Below are 27,957 nucleotides of genomic sequence, written 5' to 3'. Positions count from 1 at the left end.
ACATAAACCCTACAAATATCAGATACATGACCACTCTAACGTTTTAGTTTTGGTTTGGGTGGTTTTTTTTTGTTTTGATTTGATTTTTTGCAATTAACTTCAGAAAAGATCACTTGGAAAACACTTGTCTGTTGATATTCCCACCCCTGAAACAGCATGAAATTTGAGGTCACATGGGAAGTGCCAAGTTGAAACTGAGGGGTCTGTGTACGTATATGTATATATACACATATATATGTTTGACTGACATATATGCTTTTGATAGAAGTCACGGACATCTGACTTTGCTTGTTTGTGAAACCAATTACATCTATGAGGTAACTTACAAAGGGCTAGTGGTTTACTAAAACTGCTAAATTTGGTTTTCTTCTCCTCTCTCCTAAACAAACTGGCTTGTGCTCAAAACACACATGCAGCCATTTGAAGACTGTTGCTTTTACACCGAAGGTGAAATATTTTTTCCTGAGCTATCCAAGCCTCTTTAAGTGAACAAGAAAAAGCCTCCCTGGAATTTACCTGCTTGGCTTGCAGGCTGCAAGCCCGAGTACTTGGCAGCACCTGGGGCTCCTGTTGGCTTGAGACCGGCAGCAGATGCAGTGCTGGCGGTAGCAGATCTCGTGTCCATGTTTTCTTGGTGGGCAAGCATGTTCGCTGACGAGGATGCCGTAAAAGCAGCAGGCTGGGCAGCCTCCACGGAATCACTGTTCAGAAATGAAGAGGAGAAAATAAAATGCATTTCCTGCTAGACCAAGAGAATCAATGAACTGGAGATGCGGAGTGACACCCTGGTGCAACAGAGCTGCACTCACTACTCTGCCATCACCAATGCTGGGGTGATCATCCCAGGACAATGCTGGGGAAGCTGCATTTTTAAGCTTTTTCTGACCCCCAAGAACTGCACATTTGAGTAATTCCTGCCAAAATTCAATATAGACAACTAAATCCCTTCACAATTTCCATTTACAATAATTGTTGGCATGACACAAGTTAAAGCAGATCCCTTACTGTAAAGTTTGTACACTCCTAGACTTTTCCAATACTTCTTTTTTTCTTGGAGAGTAGACAAATACTCAGTCAGATTATACTTGTAGATCTTAATAAAATTATCTATCTAAAAGCGCTTTAATTAAATGCAATTTTCTTCTATGCGCCACTGTGCCTCCAAAAAATTAAGTATTTTAAAAGAGCTGCAAGTTTCTTCATTCATTAAACAATATTTTATATTGCCTCTTTAGAGCAGCTTACAGTTGCTTTTACATTTTCCAGGGTTAGCAGAACTCTTTCAGCTATTTATAAACCATGGATGATGAAAACTGTACTTAATCACAATTCATGTAGAATGTATATGGCCACTAATTACATTGCCTGCCAGAAAAATTTTCATTTCTCATTTCCAGAGGCTGTTCAAGAATGAGAAAGTTATCCATAACAATTTTTTATGCACTGTAATAGTATTGGTATAATGGATATTTGCCTTTCAGAAGCTGAAAACAAAAATTTTTATTGAAAACCTTAGAAGTAGAAGAGTAATTGCTAATGAAGGTCATTTGCAAACCAAGAAGATCACAAAAACAAGAAGTTAACTCAATAATGTTGTGCAATACAGCCAAAGCACAATTCTAAATACATATTTTGTGCAATCTGGAAACACATCAGCCAACACATTAGAAGCCTTGTATTCTTTCCTGTATTTAAGAAAAAACAATTTACAGCACATGTGCATCGTGCATATTTCACCAGGGTCATTCACAGAATTACAGACTGTGCCAAGTTCATAAAGTAAAAATCCTTGAGCTATTTTTGCTCTACAAGTATTACACCAGCACAATATTGCCCTGCCCATATGACATGCAAGAACTTGAACACACTGAGAGGTCAAAAAGCAAGTTCATAACCCTGATTTTTTGTGTCTAGATTTACAGGGTTAATAACTGATGCATTTAGAATCTTTTCTTGGTAATGGATGAAAAAACATATTCACAGTTTAGAGAATATATATGAATGTTCAGTTTAATGAGTAACAGCTATTGCATTTGTAGGCTTTTGGGAACAGTGGAAGCTTGCCTGACATTGATGGATTTGCTATATGCAGTGTGCACAAACCCAGTGAAGCACAAAGTGAGACTTTGCATTCTGTTACATTTTCATTTTAAAAGATATTTAAAGACATTTGTGAAAACAGAGGCACTCAAGGTACACTTTAGGCTCCTTAAAAGCTTAGGATCCAGGTCTTTTAACAAAATTCTGAGGCAGCAGAGATACACTGCATAAAAGCACTGTTGCAGACTGACAGAAAAAGGATAGGAAGACATTCTCTGACATGAGGAAGCAGCTCAGTGGGTGAAGATGACAAGGCAGTTTAGGACTGGCTTCCACTATGAAAAAAGTACAAGGCTGTAACTTCAGTGTCACAGAAGCGCCCTTCTGTACTGTTGAGTACATCTGACACATAACCTATGTTTGATGCTTCAGGTCCAAGCCCCATTACAACTTAAAGAATTCCTCAAAACACTGTTGATCCTAAAAACAGTTTCCTCCTTCTCCATCCAAACAATGCATCCACTTATCAAACCACTTTTCAAACATAGCATCTCTTTAACTGCCTTTGTCTGGAACACGTAAATCATAAATAATATAAATAATCTGTCCTAAATAAGAAAACCCTGCTGCCAGGGCTTCTGCGTTACACAGAAGAAGCTACTCAACAAGCAAAAATGGATGCAAGACAAGTAAAAAGAGTATCTTTTAGGCAGGAGAAGGATAGAAAAAAATGTAGAAATGGCTGAGGTGCTCATGCACTGTTTTCCTGCATTACAGCCTCTAATCACACAATTGCCTGGGAGTGCACATGCAGTGTTCTCCACTGAGAGAGAGAAATGCATCTTCGTCTCACTTTCAAACAAGTGGCTGCACCCTTGCTAATGCTAAGCTTCTTCAAATTCATGCTTCAAGATTAATTCCTCAACATTTTACTTTATGTTCTTCTACACTGAAAAACACTCAAACTCCAATTATTTTTACCCACTTTATAAATATAGCTATGTCTTTTCAGAAGCACACTTACCTTACCCTCTACAAAGCGGCTGTAAAATACCCACAATTAGCCCAGCTAGTATTTTTGTAATTCACTAGGATATTGTACAAGATTCATTACCTAGAAAATACATGGTTTGAAGAGAAAAAAAAATATACAGAAATTTAAGAAAATGAATGGGTCATGGAAGAGAGCTCCCATCTGTTTTACAGTGTCATCACTAGAAAGCTGAAGGAGGAATGATAAACCTTATGTATTTACCAAGTTTCACACGAATAGCTTTCTCAGACTTCCCAGATGACACTCATAGGCCAGGTTCAGGTCAAGCACATTTTGATGTCAAAACACGTCTACTATTATTAATGACAAGCCTACCTTCTAACTCTAGCTTTAACCTTTTACCTCTGTTTCATAACTGTTATTACTCTTCCACCTGATGAATACTTATAGCAAAAATGAAAGGTTTCCATTATGAAAACGAATGTAACCAAGAGCCACATTCCTTTTAAGAAAGACAAAGTCCAGCAAAGGAACAAGCCAAAGACTCCTCTCTGCCTTTGATACATGCTGGCTAGTACATGACACATCTCCTGAACTTCCATGAACAATTCCTACCGCAGAGTGCAGCCTCATTCTATCAGAGTAAGGACAGGTACAGAAAATAAAGAACTTCCTGGTATGCCGGTCTGAGACCTGGGGACACACACAGGGCTCCAGTGCCAGTGCAAACTTTATCCAGAGCTCACAACAGGCTCCTCAGACTTGCCCCTCCTGATCAACAAAAGTACTGTGGAAAAAAAAACTACAAAGCAAGTAATAATTCCTCTGTTGTTTTACACTGTATATAAACCACTGTATTACACCCTGGCTTTTGGTAGGAGGACAGGGAGGAAAAGACATGCCAGATGACTGTCCCATTGCTGGACATGGCACCGAGAACTTCATGGATGCTATAGAGGCAAGAAACCTGCAGAGAAAGAAGCAGGTCCAGTTGACATGTGAAATGAGCACCAGTTTTTCAGAGACCACACTGGGATATTTGCCTCCATACCACAGCTGCTTTCTTCTCAAAATCAGGTGCTTCAAGACAAGGATGAACACATTTCAAATGCATTTTAAGGAATTTGCACTGGAAAACCCTTCTGAACGTAGTCAGAGGTTTTGATGCCCTGCTTCCCCTACAATCCAACAGAAGAAAATCACATGGTCTGGGGCTATAGATGCCTGAACTCCCTCCATCCTTCCATGGGAACTCCTGTATAAGGCTGCCTAGAATTTCTTTACACATGCTTTAGAGAAGGTGACTATGTGTCATGTTGTTATTAGCCAAAGGAGAAGCTATGGTCCTATCTAAAAATGAATACAGTTTTTTGTAGTGTAACTTCTAACACCTCTAAAATGCTGACAAAGGCCAAGCCTCTCAGACTTTCCCAAGCAGATTCAAAAAGGTCTAGGTGGACCTTTTTTCTCATGGAAGCCCAAAATACCAGGTTATCCATCTGTAATCATCATCACTTGAGCCACAACCTCAGTCTAGTAGATCAGTATTTTCCTATTACATCTCTGGATTATAAATGATACTTTTAACTCCCACTTGTCCAGGATGACTGTGTGAGTCAGGAACTCTGTGATCTAAGGAAGCTTGCTGACAGAAGAGGTCACGGAGTATCTAAGAGAAAGTCTGTAAATGCTTTCTTCTGATAGCCAGGAATTCTGTGAGGTTATTTTCCCTTAAGAGTAGTAAAAATTTCATGACAAAAAAAAGATGTGAGCAAATCACTCTTCTTGGTTTCTGGCACAACCAAGTGGAATGTGGTAACCTTGATTCTGCTTTATGGCTTCTAAAACCAAAACAGTGTGACAAAAAATGTAAGACTTCCCTTGCCTTACACACAGCTGCCTGTTGTCTGTTAACTCCACGCAGGCATAGAGCACGCTGCTGAAACCTGAATAAACAGCTTCTAACATATTCATAGTACTTGGTATAGCACTGAAGGAGGGGAAGGGGGGGGAGAAAGAGAATTTTTTGAAACATTTGTATTAAAGAAACTGCAACTTCAAAGAATGATCTGTCTGCCCTAAGACCAAGTAAACTGTCAAGCAGATGATTCTGCAGAGCTTTACAGCAAGGTATTAGCACAGCTGAGATAAACTCAAATCTCAGATCAAAATTTCTTGGTTTAAGATGTGTTAAGTCATACACATCACATGATGTATTTTGTCCAGTATCAAAACACACATTAGCTGAAGACAGGTACAGGAGGCCAGAAAAAGGTATGAGAATGAGAACAAAACCCCACAAATAGGGCAAATACATATGCCTTTTATACAAGGGTGTTCTGATGTAATAACAGAGAAACAGAAGACAGAAAATACTGAGTGCTGAGCTTGTTCCCACCCCTAGTGCAAACCCACGGTCTCAGTCAGCTTTCTAAAATGGTGTTTACGTTTCATGTTAACCTAGCAGTGTTCCAACAACTTCCAAGAAAGACAAAAATGCAAAATAAAATAATAAAGGGGAGAGAAAGCCATCTGGGTGGAGGTATTTCCATATCAAGTTACAGTAATGGACTATGTAACCCTTCCACAAGCAGTGCTCTACATAGAAACAATTCAAAGCATCTTTCAGAACAAGAATTCTCCCAGAGTCAGCATCACTGTTTATCTCACAGGGCCAGACCATCCTCTTTTCAAGTAATTGTATATGGCACAGTGTCAAGAAGATAAAGCAAAAGCCACGTCAATGCCCATTCTTGCTAGCGTCTCCCAACATTTTACATCATTTTTGCCATGTGATTTGATTTTATGGCAGACCCCAATTCTTGGATATTAAATACATCATTCTCTCTGCTGCATATATGTTGTTATAAAACATGGACCTCTATAAACTTAAGGCTTGACATCAGGATGAAAACTTAGTGAAAGACTGCATGGCTGTTATATGACAAAGCTACACATTTCCTTGAGTTGTGGAGAGAAGCAAGATATGCATCACTGTCCCTGGAAGTATTCAAAAGCCATGTAGGTGAGGCTCTTAATGACATGGTTTAGCAGTGGACTGGCAGTGCTGGAGTAACAGTTGGACTTGATGATCTTAAAGGTCTCTTCCAACCTAGCTGATTCTATACCAAGAAAAAAGGACCATTTCTGAGGAGTTTGGTAGGCAGTGAAAATGTGTGGATGTTCAGCACACTTCAGACTAGTTAATAACAAATATTAAGGCAGAAAAGAAGGTTAAGTTCTCTCACAGCTAACCAGTGCAGAGCAGTTTAAGACAGCCAGCTTTCTGGAACAGAAACAGTGAAGAGAGAAGAATAAAAGGGAAATATTTCTGGAGTAACAACCCTGTTGCAGAACAAAATCAAACCCCTGCTTTTACTATAGCTACAACCTTCTTGAGATATTCCCCAGAGATAATGCAAAGCTACCTTGGTAAAATAGACCCATTACCTTTTCATGAAAGTTATACAAGATAGATCCAGAACACAAACCCCAAAGTTGTTTTCAGCTAATTTACTTGCCTTACATTGTTGAGCCAATTGTTTTTTTAACAAGTGATTCTACTACACAATGTTGTATACTCATTTCTGTACTTATGGGACATAAGATTTCAGTTCTTTCTTATCAACTACTGTGTTGTGAGCTGCCATGTAAAACTTTAGCATGACATTCATGTACATATTAGAATACGTCATGAGATGCACACTAGTGCAAAGACATTTTAATACCTAGTTTCACACACTCATTGGCTACATTTCTTTCAAATCTGTTATATTTTTTTTTTCTAGCAGAATTGATTAATTTTGCTTGATCTTTGTTGAACTTACTGTACTTACGTGCTTACTGACAGTAAATTGTACTCAAAAATTATCTTCTTTTGTCTCCTTTTCCTATATGTTTCTCAAGCCACACAATAAAGGTTGTGCTCCCTTATTCACTAGGCAGCACAAAGCTTCATTTCTACGGTTCCATCAACTGGCAACTGGCTCAGGATAATAATAAGGAAAACAGAAATCATTACCCTGGTATGCTGGATGATAACTTTAGACCAACAGCAGCTATTCAGGGAAAAATCCTTCAAAATACAGTTTATGCAAAACATTCCCAGACTAATGGTACTGCTACATCACATTTCCCAAATTTCAGGCCTTATCCTATTTGGGAAGTGCCTAACAGCCTGAAAATTGTATACTTCCTGTATTGCTTTATTCCACAGCCTGCACGCAGCAACCTGAACCAGAATAACCTGGCTACTGAAATGGTTTAAGAGAAAATTAGTATGTTTAGAAATAACATTTAACACTCCCCCTAATAATCTACAGATATTTATTTCAAGCCGTTCAACCTGGATCTTGATACATCCAATACTGGTAAGGTCATCTGGGCAGGCTTACATGGCTTCTGTACTCCCTGTATACCCCCTGGCTCTCAGCACATTTCTATGCAGCTCTGCCAGTTGTAAGAGCAAAACAAAGAAAAACCTCCAAGGCTGCAATTTAACTATGGCAGGATGAAAGAAGTTCTCCATTGCTTGCTGCCTTTCCCAACAGACAGTCCCATGTACCAAGGAACAGCAACTGAATGCAGCTAGTTTGGGAATCTCAACTTTCTGGCAGAAATAAGTGCTTGCATCTCCAAAAAATAAAACTTCAAAACCAGGAGGGTTTCTCCTTGTATGAGGAGCAGACAATGGCAAACATAAAGTCAATTTCAGAGTAAAGAACGAAAAGATTCCCATTCTTGTACCAATCTACCTTCATTTATGCCAAAACCAGTGCATATTAGTGAGTGAAGGAAAAAAAGAAAAGGGAAGTCAGGAAGTTCATTTTCACCACAATTATTTGCTCTACTAAAGTATCAGCAAACAAACACCAAAGCTAAATAGTAAAGTCTGGCAGCACATCCTGGACTTCATCCGTAGTGCGCAAGTATCAGAACTCCTGGAGAGGTTTTCCCTTTGGATACATACCTAAAAAGACTTCCTGGTAAGTATCATTTAGCAGCAAAAAGTAAATTAAGATTTAAGGTCATGTTACAGTACTATAATTCTGTTAATAGTTTTTTCTTTTAAAAGTGGATATGCCACAATGTTAGAAACTTTAATAAAATGTAAGATTGTCTGTTTGTGACTAATAAGTACCATTTTTTGCTCCCCGAGGCTAGGGGTACTTTAGCCTTTTCTAGTGACTGCGGTCACCTTAGAAGCCATGAAACAGGATGGAAATAATAAATACATCTTACTCAATACAAGTTCCTACACCAAGTGAATCTCATCTCTACTTAGAACTGGGCCTTATGTCTAGAAGAGTTTTACTCTTGTTAAAATACAAATACGTACATGAAACCCCACAATTATTTCTTCCTTAGCACAATTTAATAGATACTTTCCTGTAAAAAAAACAACTCAAGAAATAGATTTCCAACTTTGAGGCTGAAGTCAGTTACATAAAAGCAGCTTTCCCCAGAAGTGAGTGTTAACACAGCTGCGGTCAGGAAACAAGAACAGAAAGTCCTGTGCACTGGACAGAATCTGCACTAAAACAAAGGGCCTAGACAGCAAATATATTTTCAATAGTTATTTGCTGCACCACATGCCAGTTATTTTATACATTAAAAGTAAGCTTTGAAAAATAGCAGCCCTTTGTTCCTGCAGCACTGTTGCAGCCTACTGTGTCACTTACTTGCTCAAGGAACTGTTGCAAATAATTCACTTGGATAGAGGTTTCAAGCCAGAATATCTTGTTTCTTCTCTAGTCAGCTCTTCAGAGTGACAGTGCCTCCCTCAGAGGTTTGTGATGCAACACGAACAGTACCATGCGTATCAGTGCATGCCCCCAGTACCAGGAAGGAAGTCTTTGCTTAGTACGGTGGACTTACACAAACTCCATCAGCAGGACCAGGGTGCAGATTAGTTCTGCAAAGTGGTGAAACGAGTAGGATTTTGGTTGGTGACCTCATGCCAAATACCACAACAGGCAGACTGCTTCAAGTGTGCAGGCAACAGAAAAAGGCTTTGAAGTAGAAGCCAGTTTCCTGCGTGTCCTAAGTGCCAACCATGCACCGCACTCAGATAATACCTGTTGCTCTTTGGCAACTCCAGAGCACTCATGGACTTCCTGGAGGGCCTCATGGCCTGCAAAGGAGGCTTAGCGACAGGCGTGATGAGCAGGGCATCCAAGAGTGAGCGGTAGACACTAGGTTCGGAGAGTCTAGCAAGCATTTAGAAAGACCATGTAAACAAGCTAGGTGATCAAACAAGTTCAAGTTGGCTGGGACCACTGAAAACCCCTAAACCCTCAGGAAAAGCCTGTAAACTATGTAGCAGTATGAAGACACTGAACCTAGGATAACTGGTATAGAAGTTACGTCTAAATAAACAATCCCCAAAGTGGAGGTTACATGCTACAGAGGATGCACAAGACAACCCACTGGTGTGTGAGGTTTTCTTATTTTATTTTTACCGTTAATGAAGTAAAATAGAAAAGATTTAGAAAATAGCATTTACTTCATCTCTTTCTCATCCTATATTGATTTATGGGTTTGTGTATGTTTTATGATATCAGTATATGTATCAGAACATTAGGACATTTATATAATTTAGAAATACATAAATATACATCTATTACATGCTCAAAAATTTTTTACAGATATGAATGCATGAGAGAAGAACTTGAAACCACTGGTTTAAGTAAGCCTTCATAATCAGCAGTGCAGTAAAGATGTAGATGGAACTCAGAGAGCACCTAAAAGGTACTCAAAGATGTAATTATTCTCTGTCACTCATGTAACACAATTGTTATTTACAGTTAGTTTACTGACTGAACCGTGAAACAGAAATAATGAAGATCAGAAAGGTAGAATTACTCACCCAGGTTCAGAGCAACAGTGTGGAACTAAGCTAAGAAAATGGCATGGGAGCCTTGGACAGACTCCAACAGCTTGCCCACCATGCTATTGAAAAAAGTTGATTTCACAGCCCCGCGAGGGACCCATTATTCTTGTGTGAGCTTGAACTTTCTTAAACCAAGCTATAAAATGTTCCTTTTAGAACTGATGTCTACCTGGCCCGGACAGCAATGGCAGCAGACACGGCAGCAGCAGCCATACTCTTAACTGTTGATCTCTGCTTGAAAGGAGAAAGAACGGGAAGAGTAGTAGGTCCCAACTCGGACAGACTTCCCAAAGGATTTTCCAGCAGTACTTTTTCAGCACAGAAGCTTTGAGCCAACAGAGGAGAAAACAGAGAAAGCAGGAAAGATTGACAGAGGCACAATACCAGACCATATTAACAGTTGGAAAGTTATGCGAATGTAGGTTCCCAGCTCACAGACACGTCAGGCAATATATTAACTACTTGAATACTAATGTAGAAAAAGCAATTCTGATTTCACCCACAAACAAAACTTTCCCCTCACCAAGCCAGCATTCAGCATGTATCAGCATTCAAATTCCCCATTCCAGACTCTGCCTCACACCCCTAGGTCATTCCCACTGAACCAGGACCCAGGACACTCCATGTGGATCCATCTGAGTCTCCATGGTGCTGACAGAAAGACCCCTGAAAATCATTTAAATTCTTTTTTTCATAATAAACATTGAAGGCTTTGGAATATTTGCTAATACAATTTCATCAGGCCTGTTTTTAGCCACCTGTACAAATTCAGTGTACTCCTCACCCCCTTTTAATTTTCCCTGCTTATTATCTAAGTTGGAAGGAATATGAACAGGGGAAAAAGTACATAAAAAGGGAAAACCAGACTGGACCCAAAGTAATTTCTACAGTGGTAAATTACTTTAAAATGTCAATATTATCCATAGAATTGCTGTGTATATTTTTTAATCATTTCAGAAATCAACAAAACACACAACCATATACTACTTCTCAGATTTAAATGCAAAAATGCTGCCTGAAAACCTTGCCTACACCTAGTGGTCTGCTGTAGATATACCTTAAAATATTTACCTTGTATGATTTACAGACGATTTAGACTGGTAGCTTGAAATTTTACTGAAAGAATTTGTTTCACAAGTAAGCAGAGATGCTTCATGCCTGCCCAAAAGCAGCAAGAGAAGAAAAGTCATTAATCAAGCCCTCATTATACCTTTGGCACTGCTAACTAAAGTTCAGGAGGAGTTCATTTAAGGACTTTCAAAAGCCCTCTTTACCCATAAAAAAACAAACCAAAACAACAACAGAAAAAAACCAATCCAGGTGTGGTTTAACATCCCAAAGTGTTAAGTACTGAAGGAAGTGTTTTCTTTACCTATTGGTAAACACTATACTCTGGATGTCCCATCATTACACAAGTTAATGCTTGTATTCTCCTCCAAAAACTTCAGGCTAGTAGGCAATCCAAAAATACCCTTTTTATGGCATGGGTGACTAACCTTTGAAAGCTGATAGAATAAAACGTGGAATACCAAAGCATCACACATTATGCACATTCTGATGTGCCTTCCCCCCTCAAACCTTCCTCCACACTTCGACACTATATTCAGCCCATGTCACCAACTTCTGACTACAATGTTACCTTTGAACCAAATCTACCCATTACTGGTTTATCCGCCTCTATCTAATAGCCATTTTATTTTTAAGTATTTTTTTTACATTTTGTCTAAAACCTCCTTTAATTTCTAAATGCTGTTCAGGTTTCAAGAGCCACATGAGTGTCAGGAGACACCTGCAAGCTGCTCCATCTTGACAGCAGCAGCATGAAAAAAAACAAGTAAAACCATATGTAAAATTAGTTTCTCATCATGCCTTTTAACAGAGCAGGCTTGAATGTACCTGGCTATAGCAGAAGGCAGCTCAAGGGCTGTTTCCACAGTTGGGGCTGCAAGAGGCAGTCCCACAGCCACAGTGGTAGGTACTGGGAGCTCGGAGGTCTGCGTGGCCACGGTGCACTTTGAAGGGAGAGGTGCTTTGTCAGGCGTCAAAAAGCTTGCTGCCTCCAGAGCAGGAAACTCCACAGTTATTTCCCTAGTTGATGTTAATTTCACAGTAATTATAACAAGATGACACATGGAGAAGAAATCTCTTATTTGCTAAAGATACCTATCAGTAATGGACAATCCTTTGTAGTCAGTGTTCTTGCATCTTCTGTAAGAAGAGTGAGTAATCTATGAAGGCCGTTTTTAATTCCCCAGGAAACAAATACTCATCCCCTAGGAATCAGACCATGCTGAAACTGGTTCTCTGGGGCATTTTTACAGCAGAAGCTTGAAAGCTTAGAACCAGGCTTGTTTAACCACAAAACCAAACTATTTGGCTAGTTTAAAGTAGTTACTCAAAAAAACAGATAACAGAAACTCTCCCTAGTATAAGTAGATTACACTTTAGACACTGTGGCTACTTGGCTGCTGGTATTTAGCCTGAACAATTGCAGGGGGGTTAAACGCTCATTTGGCCAAGGCTTCCAAAGTGTTCTCAAACAAAAGTTCAGTAAAGTAAAAGCAAGCGGAAGGAGAAACAGCATTCACCCCAGGAAAGCAGTACCCCCCCCCCCATATTTTACTTCCTCCTGCTTATCACCAAACAGAGACAACTGTAAAAGATCTGACAGTTTTAGTTCGGTCAGTCTGAGACCCAACCTGACGCTCACTGACCAATTAAATGAGCAGCTCCTGGTTTTGCAAATTCCCTTTTGCAGTCAAGGGAAGTTATTTAAAAATCAATGTAGAAATGCCAAACCTGCCAAAAGGAAGATCTGGCTGAGCTGAGGAGAATACAGCAGCAGTTACAACAATTCATGACAAAACAGGGGTATGCACAGATTATATTTCCTGGACTCACCCTCAAGTTCTCCAAAACTTTACACAGCATCTTTGTGAAGCTTTGTTAAGTTACAAAAAAGGGCCCTGACAAAAGCAAGGAGAAGGGGAATAAATCATACTGGGTATATGCTCCAAAGTGAGAGGAAGCTGACTCCAAATCTTACTCATACACACATACTCATTGTATTTTCATCTTGCTTTGGCAGTAGTTAGGAGCAAGAAATCACTCTTGGAAGTTATTATTTCTGCAGAGAATATTCTTGGCTGTCCACTAATCAGAAAATATACAACCAAAATCAGGATTAATACCTACTACTTAATACTAAGTCTTTGTATTTATGACTATCATGAATAATTCCATTAAAAGAAAAAAGTAGGTCTGTATGACTGTAAAAAGTGTGTATATAAAAGAGCAATGTAAAGACTAGCTGGCACTGGAGCTGCCTTATATTAGTTATGTATGTCTCAGGAAGTGCCAGATTCTGTGGTTTATATGATCTAAATTTGCCAGGATGACTTTTTAAGATGACTTTTTGCAACTTTGTGGAAAGGCTGCAATTGTTTTTAAATATTTTACTGTTAAACTAATAGGGGGGCACTGCATATATGAAATTGAGTATTAATACACCATAAATTACAGTAGATGGCTATATTGCCTTATAACCAGTTTAGGCTTTCATTAAAGAACTAAAACTACAATAAAAAAGCATTACACTTTATATTATGAAGTCTACCTTATAAGTAATGAACCTAACTTCAAACTAGTAATCAAATCCAGATCCTTCATACATTTCACAGCAAATTCTTTTCTTTCTTGGTGGTTCAGTACTGGGTGGTACAAATCAGAGCTTCAGCCAAAACGAGATGGAGACCAGTAGGAAAATAAGACCCATGCCAGTCATTGATAACACGTGGGGCTTTAGCAGCAAAAGCCAGTCTACTGACCTTTGGATGGGTAACTGTGCTTTACCAAAGGTCTAACACAGCACACACCAATTGCTCCATAGCTGCTATTTTATAAAAATAAAGCAAAACAAAAACAACAAAAATGAAGGACTTTGGAGATCAGCTCTGGGTGCATTTCCCACATGAAAACATGTTGTAAATGCAGTGACATGGCCTCAGTAACAAAAAATAAACGTCAAATATGGTTGTTATGGTGATACCTCTAATTTCAGGAGATTAGCAAGACTACATAGCTTTGTTAAACAATTTATGTTCTCCTTCCCACACTTAATGCTAATGCTTCCTTCTACAGTTTTGCATAAACTGCTCTGATTTCTGCCATTCTTGAGTAGAAAATACCATTATCTACTTTTTTGACTATCTGTAAAATACTTCTGTCTAGGGGCCTGGCAGGACCAGGCATTGTTCATTCAATTCTCATTTTCAGAGCAGCAGCTTTGTTTTGTGCTTTAACTTTGTGCTTGTGTATGTGTAATGAACTCTAGCTACCTGGAATTCAAAAAACTCCCCTGCACTATGAAACACAAATCATCAGAAAATGTTACTGACCTTTAATAATGGCATCAAACCCTTTCCAAATTACTATTTCTGTCTAATATCAAAAATTGTCACTGTCTAGTACCCAAAAATGACCTCCAAACCACCATCAATCTGCCAAGATAAGGGTTGGTGAAGCTAGGCCAATGACACAGAATTTGCCAGATAATCATCCGATTTTTTTCTGATTGCATCATAGCACACAGCATAGTGTTATGAACAAAATTATCTACTTTAAAAAAATATTTTTATAGTTTTAAAAGCATTTTTCTGTGTTTTGAAGAAAACTCAATTCACTTTTGAGTTGTTGAGATCATTGAAAAGTTACTCCATCCAGGTGACAGAGTGGACACCCACTGACAACACAGCAACACACACTACGTATCATGCTTTATTTATACTGGTACCCACATGACTGGTTCATAAATCTGCTCAGTTTCATTTCATTTCTCTTCTCCTTCCCCCTCCTACCCTCCTTCCCCCCCTCCACTTCCAGGAAAATCCCTAATCACAGTAGATTAACAAAGTTTATTTTAAGTGAATGACAGACCCTCCCTGCCCTAAAACAGATGAACCTAGGCTGAAGCAACACATAGGTAGATCGTTAACCGAATCTGAATGATTTACCTCCCAGGAGTTGCTGCAGCAATGTGTTCTGAAAGCCTGGAAGAGCAAACATTGCCAGAGAAGGACTCTGCTAGTGGCAAAAGAGTGGCTGCAGGTTCTGGTCTAGCACCATTTTCACTCCATTCACAATAATAAAACCAAAATAGAGACACACAGAAAAGAGATTTTTAATCCACGTTGAAATACTGTGCTGAACAGGAGGGACTATGCATGTAAGTGTTAGTAATTTTATTTTATTTTTTTAAGAAAAAAGTGGATTTTGTAGCAATACACAAAGAGGGGGTAAAATGATGCACAATACACTTAGGAAGTGTCACGGTTTTAATGAAGGTTAAGAAGTGTCCTGCTGCTTATAAACTCAGAAGGCCAAATAGTATTTGCCTTTAAAAACATGGAACATATATATATATATATATAGTATTGGGCTACATGATGGAAAACTTCTAGGAAATAATGGAAAAGAAACAGACCAAAGTGCTAGTAGAATTCACTCCCCAAGTTATGCTTTTTGCTGCAACTTTTTTAGGGTGTTAGCTTTGTGGAGGTTAGACTATATATTTATTTTTTCATATCCTTCCTTTCAGTTGTGATAGAAAAATATATATATATAGAAGACGTTGTCTTAAAGCCTTCTAATTGAAGAAAAGCACATCTCACTGTGATACACAAAAACAGAAGCAAACTACGAGATAGAGAGCAATCACAACCACAAGTTTTGAGCAGACTAGATGAGCCACAGGAGTAGGTGTTGCGTCCATGTATGTCCATGTATGTCCATGTATGTCCATGTATGTCCATGTATGTCCATGTATGTCCATGTATGTCCATGTATGTCCATGTATGTCCATGTATGTCCATGTATGTCCATGTATGTCCATGTATGTCCATGTATGTCCATGTATGTCCATGTATGTCCATGTATGTCCATGTATGTCCATGTAAAAGAATGCAGAATTAAGTATCTTAATGACATATGGAATCTTAAGTGCTGAAAATCATTGAACAGACTTAGGAACGATCAGAGGACAGAACTCATAGGCGGTAAAGGTGTAGATGGAAATTCTGATACAGGTGGCCTCTCCAAAGTGTGGGTAGCTATGGAGTTTTTATTCAGATTAATACAAGTATCCTGGACTCCTGCTCTATTAGGCAGATCTGCAGGTATGCTTTAGAGATATTTATGTCATGGGGAGAAAAAACGAAAAATACATCCTTTAAAACAGGTTGTTTCAGGACTGAACAAGAGTGGGACAAGTACTTTCCACTGGCTATGGATTAAATAAATTACAAATCTAGAAAATCCAGACACATCTTCACCCAGGACAATGAACTGACGCTGCAGTTCAAGGCCAAACCCAAATCTGTACCTAGTTGCTCAAAAGGAAATGATTAAAAGTGAACATCTAATTCTGTGCCACCCTATTTCCAAGTATGTTTTAGAACTAATCAGTTATTCAAGCACATAGATAAACTTTACACAAAGGCTAGACTTTGCCTTTCTAAGCTTTAAGTAACTGGTTTAAAGAGTTGTAATTCACACATTTCAGTGAGGACTTTCTATTCCTATTTCCTGTCCTTCCAGCTCCTGTAAAGAAAAATCTGGTTTATCCACACAAAAAGTTGAAATATTATTAAATTGGGGTATTCGTCTCTAGATTACTAATGGAAGAGAAGTTTCTATGTCATTGCTTGTCATATTCATCCTTCTAGGTAATCCCTTAAATTTAAGCTTATTTATATTAAAACCTCTCAGAATGCTTTTTTTTTTTTTCAAAGATGAGATCTACGCTGGGAATTGAACATGAGCAAGGACATGTTAGCCACATGCAAATGGACACGCTTTCCATTGTTTTGGAAACAGTAATGAAGTCCAAAATTTAACATCAACAAGTGTTCTGCAATGAAGATATTAGGAGAAGAGATGATATCTTTAAAACCCTAAATTGAATTCTTCATTTCATATGTTCATAAAACATTTTTTGAACTAATGAGTTCTTGATATGAATTTATAGGCAACAAATAATTTTCCCACCTTTCTCACACTATTCATATCCTCAACAGCTAGGCTCTATGACTATCTGTTTTTAAATCTGAACAGAACAGAGGCTTCTATACTTCAGATTCGTTCTATTTCTCACTAAAGCAATTCACCCTTCAAAGGGATAAGAGCTGGCGAGACAGACAGACATAATGGTAAGTTAAATAATAATGTGAAGATGTTTCTCATTACCTGGGGACATCTCCAAAATACAAAAACACTGGAAGGCCAAATCATTCTACCCTTATGAAGAAAACACTAGGGAGAGCCTAAGCAATAATCTCGCATAGTTTTCATTGTACTGATGTCCTCTAAAACGCCCATCTTCTGTTCCATTCATAAAAAAAAATTAAAACCAGCAAAACTATTTTAATACACTACTTCACATCCCTACTTTAATAAGCAGTGTGCTATAAAATTATTATATTGTAAAGGGGGGCTATAAAGATGCTGGGGAGGGACTCTTCATTAGGGACTGTAGGGACAGGACAAGGGGTAATGGGTTAAAACTTAAACAGAGGACATTTAGATTGGATATAAGGAGGAAATCCTTTCCTGTTAGGGTGGTGAGGCACTGGAATAGGTTGCCCAGGGAGGCTGTGAATGCTCCATCCCTGGCAGCGTTCAAGGCCAGGTTGGAGAGAGCCTTGGGTGAGATGGTTTAGTGTGAGGTGTCCCTGCCCATGGCAGGGGGGATGGAACTAGATGATCTTAAGGTCCTTTCCAACCCTAACTATTCTATGATTCTACATGTGCACTCAGAAATACACTTGCGTTTAGTAACAGTTCTCACTAACAAGCCGGGGGGGGGATAAATAATTGGCACTTCTCATTAAAACAGTCTTTAGTGAAATTATTGAAATTAATATTTTCCCCTACTGTCCCTAATTAGTCAACCCAAAAGGTGTGCAAAATGTGATATGCATTGGTCCATCATTACCAGTGCAAATCTAATTGTACTTTATGCTGTGCAGTGTTATGCATCCAGATCAGTGACTGTTAGTGTTAGATAACTTGGATATTACCTGAAGTCTCCATTTTCTGTTTGGCTTTTCCTAAGGATAAAATGACAAATATGATAACTACTACTGTACTGTATAGCAGTATAAACCATCTGAAAAGGAAACACAAGCTTTACATGCTTCCAAGGGTCTCCTATTTCACTGTTGTGCAATAAAAAAGTTTACCCCACCAAATCTGCAGAAGCATTTGCAGTGGACATCAATTTGTTCACAGGACCAAGCGTGTAGGTCAGCTGCACATCAGAAAAGAGTGTAGGTCAGCTTCACAAACTACAAGCCATTGTAGTGGTTCTTATTAAGCAGTTGGGAAAGACTCAGCTTTTATATGTGCTTTACAATTGACTTCTGAGCTTTAAAACTTCTCTGATTCAATAAGCGCTGCAAAAGACTTTTACTAGGCAAATTTCTTGCTCCTGTAACCACCCAAAGGTCCTTCATTTGACTGATACCTACAAACGTGTCGATTTTGACAACACACAAACCCCATTCTACTACTGTGATATTTTTTTACAGTGCAGGTTGTTTCTACTACGCAGCAGGGATTTTAACTGTTTCTCTTAATAATATAATCTATGAAAGTGCAATGAAGTTACAGCTCCGTGCATGAGAGGAATATTCAAGGAGTCGGAGAGACTCAAAAGAAAAACAGACAGATCTAAGATAAAAGCAACTTTTATTAAAATACTCTTCAAGCTTCAAAAAGCATAAATTAATGAATGTGTAGCTACTATAATACATTATTTTACAGGAGAACCATAGGGCCATGAAGCTTTTATAAACAAAAAAAAGCCTATGAGCTTCACACTGTAATAAATAAATACTACCATCGTGTTCTTGTTAGAGGATGTTTTGAAGCTTTTACAGGTACACAGCAACATTCTGCTTAATTTTTTCTAAGTTTTCCACAATATGAACATATTACTAGTCTAAGAAGCAGAATCTTTATATTGAGCTCGCACTTGGATTTGCAACAGTGGATTTATTTATTTATTTGCTTAAAAGCAGCCCATCTTCTTGTTGTACTTGGTAAAACATTTACAACCACTCTAAAATTGACCAGCTAAATGTCTAGTGAAATCCAAGATAATTATCCTGGTAGTCTCAAATAAGTGCATACAGTCTTTCTTCATCTTCTTCCCCCAGACCCAAAATCAAAGTAATACAATTTCTTATTCTTCTGTTCATAACTTTCTTCCTAACAACCTACAGTAACACAAACTCAGCAATGCAAATGACTCCTTCGAGGCAACAAAAGAACTGCAACAGCCACCTACCTAATCCCCTACGTTGGGAGATTGAGGCACCCAAGTTGTTCGGTTTTAAATGAGGTTTTTTTGTCAACTATTGATTATCACAAGAACATTTTAATCTCATTTCTTATACATCAGTAGGAAAGTGTTAGAAAAGTATAGAAAAGGACAGAATTTCTCTTGCAGTAAGGCTAATGAAATAAGATTTCTTTTTCTTTTTTTTTTCCTTTTTTGCAAAGCAGATGGAAAAGAAGGAAAGAAGGAAGTATTTGTGTTATGCTTTTGCAACTTGGGTAAAATCACTGGACATTAAGAACACGTGCTGAGACTTCATGGTGCCAGTCACGTAATTTTGTATATTTGGGACTAAAGACGTGGATGGGAACCTTTTCCCTGTGGAAAGAAGTGATAGAAGAAAAATAAGAAAGGAAGAAAGATTACCTTTAGCAGTTTCACAAGCGAGCATGCAATCTCCATGCACTAATCCTATCTGCACATTGCCTTCCTATCTGTCAAAAATCTGGATCCAGTGTTAAACAAAGTCAGCACAAAATCTCCCACTGACTAGATTTAGCCACTGGTTGGTCCTCATTTTGAACAACACTTATCCCAAAGCAAAGAGACAGCTGACCCTTATTTGCAGTCCAGAAGGATAATACTTTCCAGCTATGCCTTGCAATTTGATCCACACTGGCAAATCAAAAATGTCTGGTTAGATTTAGGAAAAAGAAAACACAATTGACAAGCTGACCTTGTACAGAAAACCAAATCAGTCCAAGCTTATGGAAAATCTCAAACTCCTGCACAAACACTACTACTGGACTGCAGCAACAGATTTTAAGAGATCTGTCTATGCAGAAAAAAACTCTTGATTTTTACATGCTGAAGAAGAAGGCAAAAAAAGCAGCAATGCTTTAAAAACACCAGATGTCACACAAATGCACCAAACACTATCAGTTAAAAATCAAGACGTGCAAAGTATTAAAGTAATAAAAATGTAAAACATCAACTCACTTAGTCTTCTTCGAAGCTTCATGTTCTGGTTCCTTCACTGCAAGAAAACAGAAAGTTTTTACTTTCTAAAGCACTAATGGCACTGTACCACCATACACTGAGATCCTCCCCTGTGCCAATGTATTCACAACAGGAAATCACAAAAAGGCTTGTTAGGACTCCTAGATTCTAACTACACCCCAACGGAAATGAGCTAGGTGGGGGAAGCCCCTTTGCCAGCAGCATTGCTGAAAGGTGGCTCTGCTGGTCTCTGCCCTTTCTCTTGGCCCATTCTCCATGGTGGCATTGAGAAAGGCACGTTAAGAAGGGGAAGAGGAATGGAAGTTGGGAGGCACTTCTTTTGGACAAACAGCCAGTGCATTTATAACAGGTGATAATCCAAACGTCTGTTTTCAGCCAGGCTGTGACCCACCAAGGTAACTGTCCAAGTTCAGAATATTTATCACAGATGAATAATAATCTTTGCTTGGGAAGAGGTTATCATTGGCTTCTAGAGTAATTCTGCCAGAGAATCAGTAGTCGATTTAATCAAACCTGCCCCCAGGGAAGGGTTCCAATTTCCTCACTGCCTTCTTTATTGTAGCACTAGCTGTGAAAAGTAGAATGAAATAATCACCTGTACATGAACTGCTTCAATCTGAACATGACTGAGCTCAAGTCTCCTGATGGTACTCTTCTGATGGCTTTTACACAACATTACAGATCTTAGCCAATGAATTGTAACTGACAGCATAATATGAAATTGAAGTTTTATCATAAAATTATATGACTGGAAATGAATCACTTGTTCCAGTCGACAGTATATGTAATCAAACTATAGCATAAGCAGACGATGAAAAACATAACCTGGGAATAAACTGAGGAACTATGGATTTATGCTTCTGATTGACTAAAACATTGCAGATCACACACCCTTTGGTATGACTGTCAAATATTTTCTATGTGCCTGAAAATACCTTAACTTTTCTGGAGTATTAAATATGAACAGGATAGGAGGGAAAGAAACAACCAAAATTCTGCCTACTGAATGTATTATGAAAGAGGAAAAATGAAAGAAATGTGACTGAATCCTTTTACTAATTCCCACCCCCAGCTATTAAAAACACCTATCTGTCCAAAGCCATTAATTTTACTTGGCTTACACCAAACTACTCACTATGATCAGTGCCAGTGATTTGGGCAAGGATGCGGAAAGAGCGGGACTGGGTGGTGCCTGTCCGGGGATGCCAGTCTTCGGTGTCTTCAATCAGTCGCTTCTTGCTGGCATCGCTGTGGGTGGGTGTGTGGTAAAACTCTGTGTAGGTATCCACAATGTGCTTCCGCGGGGGACTGTGGCAAGGAGAGGAGAGAGCAATGAGTGAACAGCTTCAGAGACCACCTGGGTTGGTGTAGCTACGAAGACAGGCAGAACTGTGACTTCTCACAGCATTAAAAGGCAGCTTCTGTGTTTGGATGCAGATGTGCCGCAGTGAGCTTTACAGGCACACCTGAACATCAATTCAATTCTCTGAATCAAACACACCTTTATAATTACTCTTACCGAACTGAAATATTTTCCCTTGTTTCACTGTCAGAACATTTGAAACAGTAAAAGAAGTTTTTATTATCAAGACATATACATGTTTAGATGTTTACCGTTTAGGTGGAGTTTTCCTTGGAGATGATAGAGTAAGACAGCAAGAAAAAGTTTTCCCAGCATAAACAGGAAAAGGAGAAAAAAAACAAAACACAAGAAATAATGTCAGAAACTTGAAACAGAAGTGCAGCTAATTATTCTATTGAATTAGTTTTGTGGGAAAGGGCACTGAAATTCAATAGAGATATTCTCATTCTACTACCAAAACTGCAGCACAGAATTCCCATACTTAAACTTGCATCAATTTCCTCACTGGTATGAGGAGAGAATCTCTTTTGGCAAAGCGGGGTAGTCTACTTATTTCAGATCAGGTGCCCTGTGACAAGTTCTCCCCTTGGCTCACAAAAGGCCAAGCACACACTGTGTGCAAGTTTTCTGCACTTGGCAAAGACTGGATGAGGCTCAGGCTATTCAGAAGAGTAGGAATGACATTTTGGAGCATAACGTGGAGATACTGATGCTCAATAACCTCTCTGGAAGTCAAAAAAGTGAGGGGATGCTTCACCTGGAAACTTCTCCCACAGCAACCTACATGCTAATATCAGTCCCTGCACCAGCAGACTTGCAAGAAGACAGGATTTGAATGCTTTGTTTTCAGTAACCAATGTAAAGAACATGTAATGGCACCGATCAATTTAGGAAAAGGGAACAGAAGATCCATACTATATGTATATTATTTCTAAATGCTACATTCGTTTATTTCAAAGCATTAATTTTTAAGACTCTCTAAATGTAGATCTACTATCGCATAATTTACAGGAGATCAATTGTGCAAAACTAACTCCTTAGCTATAGTAATTTTAAATAACCCAACAAAACTTTAAAAGTTGCTTTCATTTTTGCCACTACTTCCCCACTTTACTCTTAATGTCCAAAGTATTTATGGTGAAGAAAGATGGAAAATATTAATGAGAATGATGTAAATTATTAATTGTCAAAAAGTAAGAATTAGGCCCACTCGATGAAATGCGTGAGTAAATGCTTAAGCTTAAAAGAATAATTAATACTGGAATTATTCTTTTGTATATAAAGAAAAGTATATTTCTTTATATTATGAAAGGTATCACACAAAATTGTATTGAAAGATTTAATTTACTGACATATACTATCAGTGAAGTATGCATATATCAAAGTTACTAAAAGAGAGAGGCACAGAAAGAAGGACAGTGGTATTTCCAGGCTGGAGTACAAGAAGTACAGAGAAAACTGAAGAAAAGCATCAAACATTATTAAAAGCATTTAATAGCAAAAATAAAATCTGAACATTAAAGCAGTAATTAAAGGTGTGGAACTACATGGAAATGTAATTATTTACATGCAGTTGACTGCATTCTAGCAAATGCCACAGTGAAATAAGTAGTCTTTCACATTTTTTGAAAGTACTATCACAAACAAAATAGCCCGCTGACTCTCTGAGGATCCTACCACCGGTCCTTCTTTTTAAGACTCTACTAACAAGAGTGACTCGTTGAGGCCACAAGGTGGTGCCAAAGACAAAGGAAAAGTCAATGAGAAAAGGCTCTGCCTTAACTCGCCTTTCAGGCGAAGGGAGAAAAGACAAGCCAGTAAATCTTCAATCATTTTTATCATCCCTAATACGTACAAATCACATACGGATGTATATGAATGTTACTTTTTTTGTTGTTGTATAAATTCACTATCCCTTCATTCCATAGTCCTCACACCATAGTTGTTTTTATAGGGTACTTCACCATTAACTAGTTGTATTACCAACACCAATTAGCTGTAACTGCACCAAGAAATTATCAATACACACAAACACCACACAAAAATAAAATAATAAGAATTTTTCAAAAGCTGCAAAATGTAACACACTGAGAAAAAAGCAAGATCACATCATGTCCAATGCAGACAAAATCATTTACTGCACTAAGAAGTTACAAAGAAGAGCTGAAGCTGTTGCGCAAAACTTAAATATGAAATTTAAGAGTTATAATTTTTCAAAACAACAATACATGCTGGTTATACCAACAGGAAAAATGACCATAATTCAACTTGAGTGCTGTCGATACTAACTTTATCATTGTTGTTATCTGCAAGGGAAAAAAAAAAAGTATTTGATGTGTTAACACATTCTTTGCTCCTTGAAATATTACAGGAGTTTCCAAATCCAAGATCTGGTAAGGCCATATACCAGGTAAGTCAAACCTAAAACCATCAAGAGAACCTACAAGGGAAAAAAAATCAGCCCAGCTGAGCTTAAACTGAGTGAAATCTGTCAACCTCTTACCTGTTCTAAGCAGCAGGCACTTTTTCATGCAAGAGTTGGCAAGAAGGTCTTGAATAAAGCATAATTGCATACAGTCTAATGAAGGCAAACTGCTTTCTTTCTAAGCCAGGACTAAACAAGGGAAACAAAACTTCCTTCCTCAGCCTGAAGTGAGGACAAATAGTTTATATCCTGAATACAGGTTGACGGAAGCCAGAAGGAAGAGGGGAAATTCTGAGTACAAGGTGCATGTCAGAAGAACTGTATTTGCTCAGCAGAGCTATGAACAAGATACAAACTTCCCCACACACGCACTTTTTCTCTTTTGAGAAAATTAATAATATAAAACACAGAAGCAAAATGGAATTTATTTCAGACTGCTCAATTATTCCAAACTTCAATGTTTCTGATATTTCATAAATGTCACTGATTCCATTTTAAACGGGGAGGGAGATAGACATCATTGTAGAAATGCGATTTTTCCAAGTAAAATAAGTAGTGTAATGGCAGACCAATATAATCACTTTAGGGGTTATTGTTTTCTGCCTTAGTTTGACAAGCTCAAATACACTATCGCAAGAAAGATGGCAAAATAAAGTAGGTTTTTACAGTTCTGAACGTTTTCAAACTTTCCCAAAGTAGATCTGGAAGGTTAGTGGCAAAATAGGGATTTCTTCACCTGTCAGCTGTGATACTCTTCAGCTGCTATTATTCATCTCATAACCATAAGGTAGGGCATGAAACAGCTCTCATCCAGTCATTCTATCTTGACTGTCGAGTGCTTACTCCAGACTTCCAGCACTTCCCTCCAGGAGATTTAGTTTTACTGCTATTGTTCCTCTTTTTTCAGTGCTAATTACTGCTTTTAAATACTCATACAGTCATTTGATACAACAACATTCCTGGAAAGATAAAGAAATGGTTTGCCAAAGTGAATTCAACAAGTCGACCAGCATCAAGCAAGTCCTTGGGTTTTCCCAGTTTCATCCCACTTCTATGCAGTGGTGTGGACTCCTGCCACCACCTGTTTAAGAAAGGGCTGGAAGTTACCATGGCAACAGCGCAATTATAAAATGCATATGGACTGCATTATACAAGTCCACATATGGAAAACATTCGTACCACAATATAAAGGGAATAGGTACCTAAAGAAGTTTCCCCTCCCATGAGACGCTCAACTGAAACTGCAATTTATGCTGTATTTCAGTTGATGTGGATGTTTACCTTTCTGTAGGGTTCTTTATATACTTCACCTACTGAGAGAATATCAGACAAGAGAAGCACTAAGCCTTTTCCTACAGCCACTTTCTTTTGAGGGACAGGAAACAGTAATGACAGCTTTTAGGTTTTATGCCCAGGTTTTACATTCTCAAGATTGAAGAGAAACCTATAGTTCCCCTCCAGCCCTTTTTATTACTTAATCTGCTTGACACTGCTGCTGGGCACAGAGGCCAACTGGCATGGGACCACTCCTGCCCAGCCTCCTCCTCTCCCCACAGCACAGCAACCACTGGGAACCAGTCCCTAAGGCACTACAGCTCCCAAGCCCTGCCCAAGAATTTCTGGGAGAGCCCAAGGTGTCCCCTGCCAAAAGCATGATGCTGAAACAGGGTGGCACTGCATGTCTGAGTGCACAGGATTGCCACTGGGCTCAGTTTAATCTACTAATCTGTTTACTTGTCTAGATGCTACACACTATACAGGGTAAGCCTTTCATGCAGCCTTACAGTCCCTTAAATTTTAAAACTCCATTTCTTTTTTAGGATAAAGGCACTATTTAGAGTTGAAATATTATAATGCTACAAAAAATCTGCCTAACCCTGCTGGCTTCCTTGAATGCACCTTAAAAATTTCTCACGTTCTCACATGTGTGTGCAGAGAAGTGACGTGACATCTGTCCCTCTGCCTCCCTTCTGGGACCTCTCTCCACTGGTCCTGATGGGTCCTTTCAGAGTATCTCATTCCTGGCCATCACAGCACCTACTGACAGACGACTCTTGCATTTTTGTGTGCCTGCTGCTTTTAGTCACTGTATCAAGAGTCAAAATGCACAGTGAGATACAGACATTGAAATTAACACTGGGCTTGTTGTAAGGTCCAGAACACACAGTGATACAACCCACTATATAAAGCATTTTGTGGTCCTGATTCAATTTAGCTGTGACACTCTGTAAACTGGTATGTCACCCCGGAGAAAAAACACCACTTTTACCCCTCAAAGCATCCCTTTTGAAACACAAGTCCTTCCCTCAGAGATTCGCGTCTGAGGACGAAGCGACTCCTCCTCCAAGCTGTGTTTGACTTAGCCCTTAAACAAGCCCAGCTTTTTTCCTGTGAGGAAAGACCCTCACAGCAAAAAGAAATCCCACCTACCCATTTTGCTGTTTACTCTCCCCCTGGTTTTCTCTGAATCCTCGTCGTTGCCCCTCGGCTACATCCTGGGTGCCGTCGCCAGCAGAGGCGCTCGGGCCGGCATTGTGCGTGGCAGGCTGCCGTGGGACATTAACTGCAGGTTTAGCAGCGCTCAGCACCGGTGAGCACTGCTCAGCATTAGGCTTGGCGTTAACATGCAGTCCGGGCACAGCGAACGGGGCTGGGGCAGCAGCTGCCTGGGCCGGGGTGAAGGCGGAGGATGGTGATGGGATGGAGGTGATTTTGGAAGAGGTTACGGCTCCAAATGGCCTCGGTGTCTTATTGTAAGCCACACTTGCCGTGGGAGTGACTTTGGGTGCAACAGCAGAGGCAATGGGCACAGGCTTAACTACTTCTTTAGGTTCTCCCTATGCAAGATGAAAAACAAAAAAGAAACACACAAAACCACGCCAAACACATGCACATTCCTCAGCAGGCATATTGACTGCTCTCATGGGAGACAACCCACCTAGCATGAAACCAAGAAGCACAGAAGCAAGCTTTACTGAGACTGCAGCCATGAATTGTATGGAAGAAAACAAGCCATGCGTTTAGGAAAGGGAATGATCCAAGCATGCACAGTCAATATGCAGTCCCATGATGATAACTCTTCTCATCCAAAACAGACACCCCACAAATCAAATTCAAGAGGAACTGAAGAACCACTCCACTGTAAAAACCATCGGGTAAACTCATGCAGAAAAAATTAGCAGCTTTTTATAAAATCCACATTCCACTTCCCAAACCCAACTTGAGATATGTACGTTCCCCATAAACAAACAACATGGGTGTGTGTACACACACACTATGTATTTATCTGTTCATACAGCCCTTAAGAGTGGAACCAGAGCCCTGGAGCTCACTTATTAGTGGGCCAGTGCTTCAAGACTCAGCGAGCCTCTCCAGTTGCACTCCATCAATGGGCCTCAATGTCTTCATATACCCTTGTCAGATCAAAACACACAAAAAAACCACACTTTTTTCTCTGGGAGCTATGGTTTACCACGGTGGTTCCCAAACTTTGGCCTTTCAAATCACAGTCAGCAATGCAATAATATACTATAAGTTACTTATGTCTGCTGGAGAAGATTTTCATGTACAGGCCATTTGTAAGCAATTTCAGGTTTGCAAACAGCCTTCTTATCCAAAAGGTGGATTTGCTTGAGAACAAAACATTAGAAGCACAAATAATTCCCCAGGGTTTTAAGCAAAGCGAGGGAAACTGTTCTCTCAAACCCTAATATTTAGATGAGCTTTCTCCAAACACAAAAGAAGATTTCAGTCCTCACTGAAAAATCCCCAGCCAAACAAAAAAAATGCCCCCCCCCAAAAAAAAGCAAAAAAAATGCAAAAACACCCCCAAAAAAACTAACCAAAACCAAACCCAAACAAAAAAAACAAACCACAACACCAAAAA

General features: G+C 39.0%; 1 protein-coding gene across 6 annotated transcripts in view; it reads right to left on the bottom strand.

Moving 5' to 3' along the window:
• The window catches only part of PDLIM5 (PDZ and LIM domain 5), a 125,909-nt gene that overhangs the window by 27,444 nt on the left and 70,508 nt on the right, over positions 1–27,957 (bottom strand). The window contains exons 5-15 of one of the 6 annotated variants that reach the window (XM_062637617.1): positions 26,502–26,908; positions 21,898–21,915; positions 21,419–21,591; positions 20,263–20,299; positions 18,002–18,031; positions 14,939–15,055; positions 11,823–12,014; positions 10,998–11,084; positions 10,096–10,251; positions 9,112–9,243; positions 517–701 (exon numbers count right to left, since the gene is read on the bottom strand). In XM_062637617.1, the coding sequence (XP_062493601.1) occupies positions 517–701; positions 9,112–9,243; positions 10,096–10,251; positions 10,998–11,084; positions 11,823–12,014; positions 14,939–15,055; positions 18,002–18,031; positions 20,263–20,299; positions 21,419–21,591; positions 21,898–21,915; positions 26,502–26,908 (1,534 nt within the window). Of the gene's footprint in view, positions 1–516; positions 702–9,111; positions 9,244–10,095; positions 10,252–10,997; positions 11,085–11,822; positions 12,015–14,938; positions 15,056–18,001; positions 18,032–18,654; positions 19,642–20,262; positions 20,300–21,418; positions 21,592–21,897; positions 21,916–26,501; positions 26,909–27,957 lie in introns of those variants that run through there. The other 5 variants (XM_062637618.1, XM_062637619.1, XM_062637620.1 and 2 more) reach the window with 5 other exon arrangements.

This window comes from Pezoporus occidentalis, unplaced genomic scaffold, assembly GCF_034315485.1.
Source record: "Pezoporus occidentalis ecotype Australia unplaced genomic scaffold, CSIRO_AGI_Poc_V1 ctg53, whole genome shotgun sequence".
Classification (NCBI taxonomy): Eukaryota; Metazoa; Chordata; class Aves; order Psittaciformes; family Psittacidae; genus Pezoporus; species Pezoporus occidentalis.
This window is presented reverse-complemented; position numbering and strand designations above follow the sequence as displayed.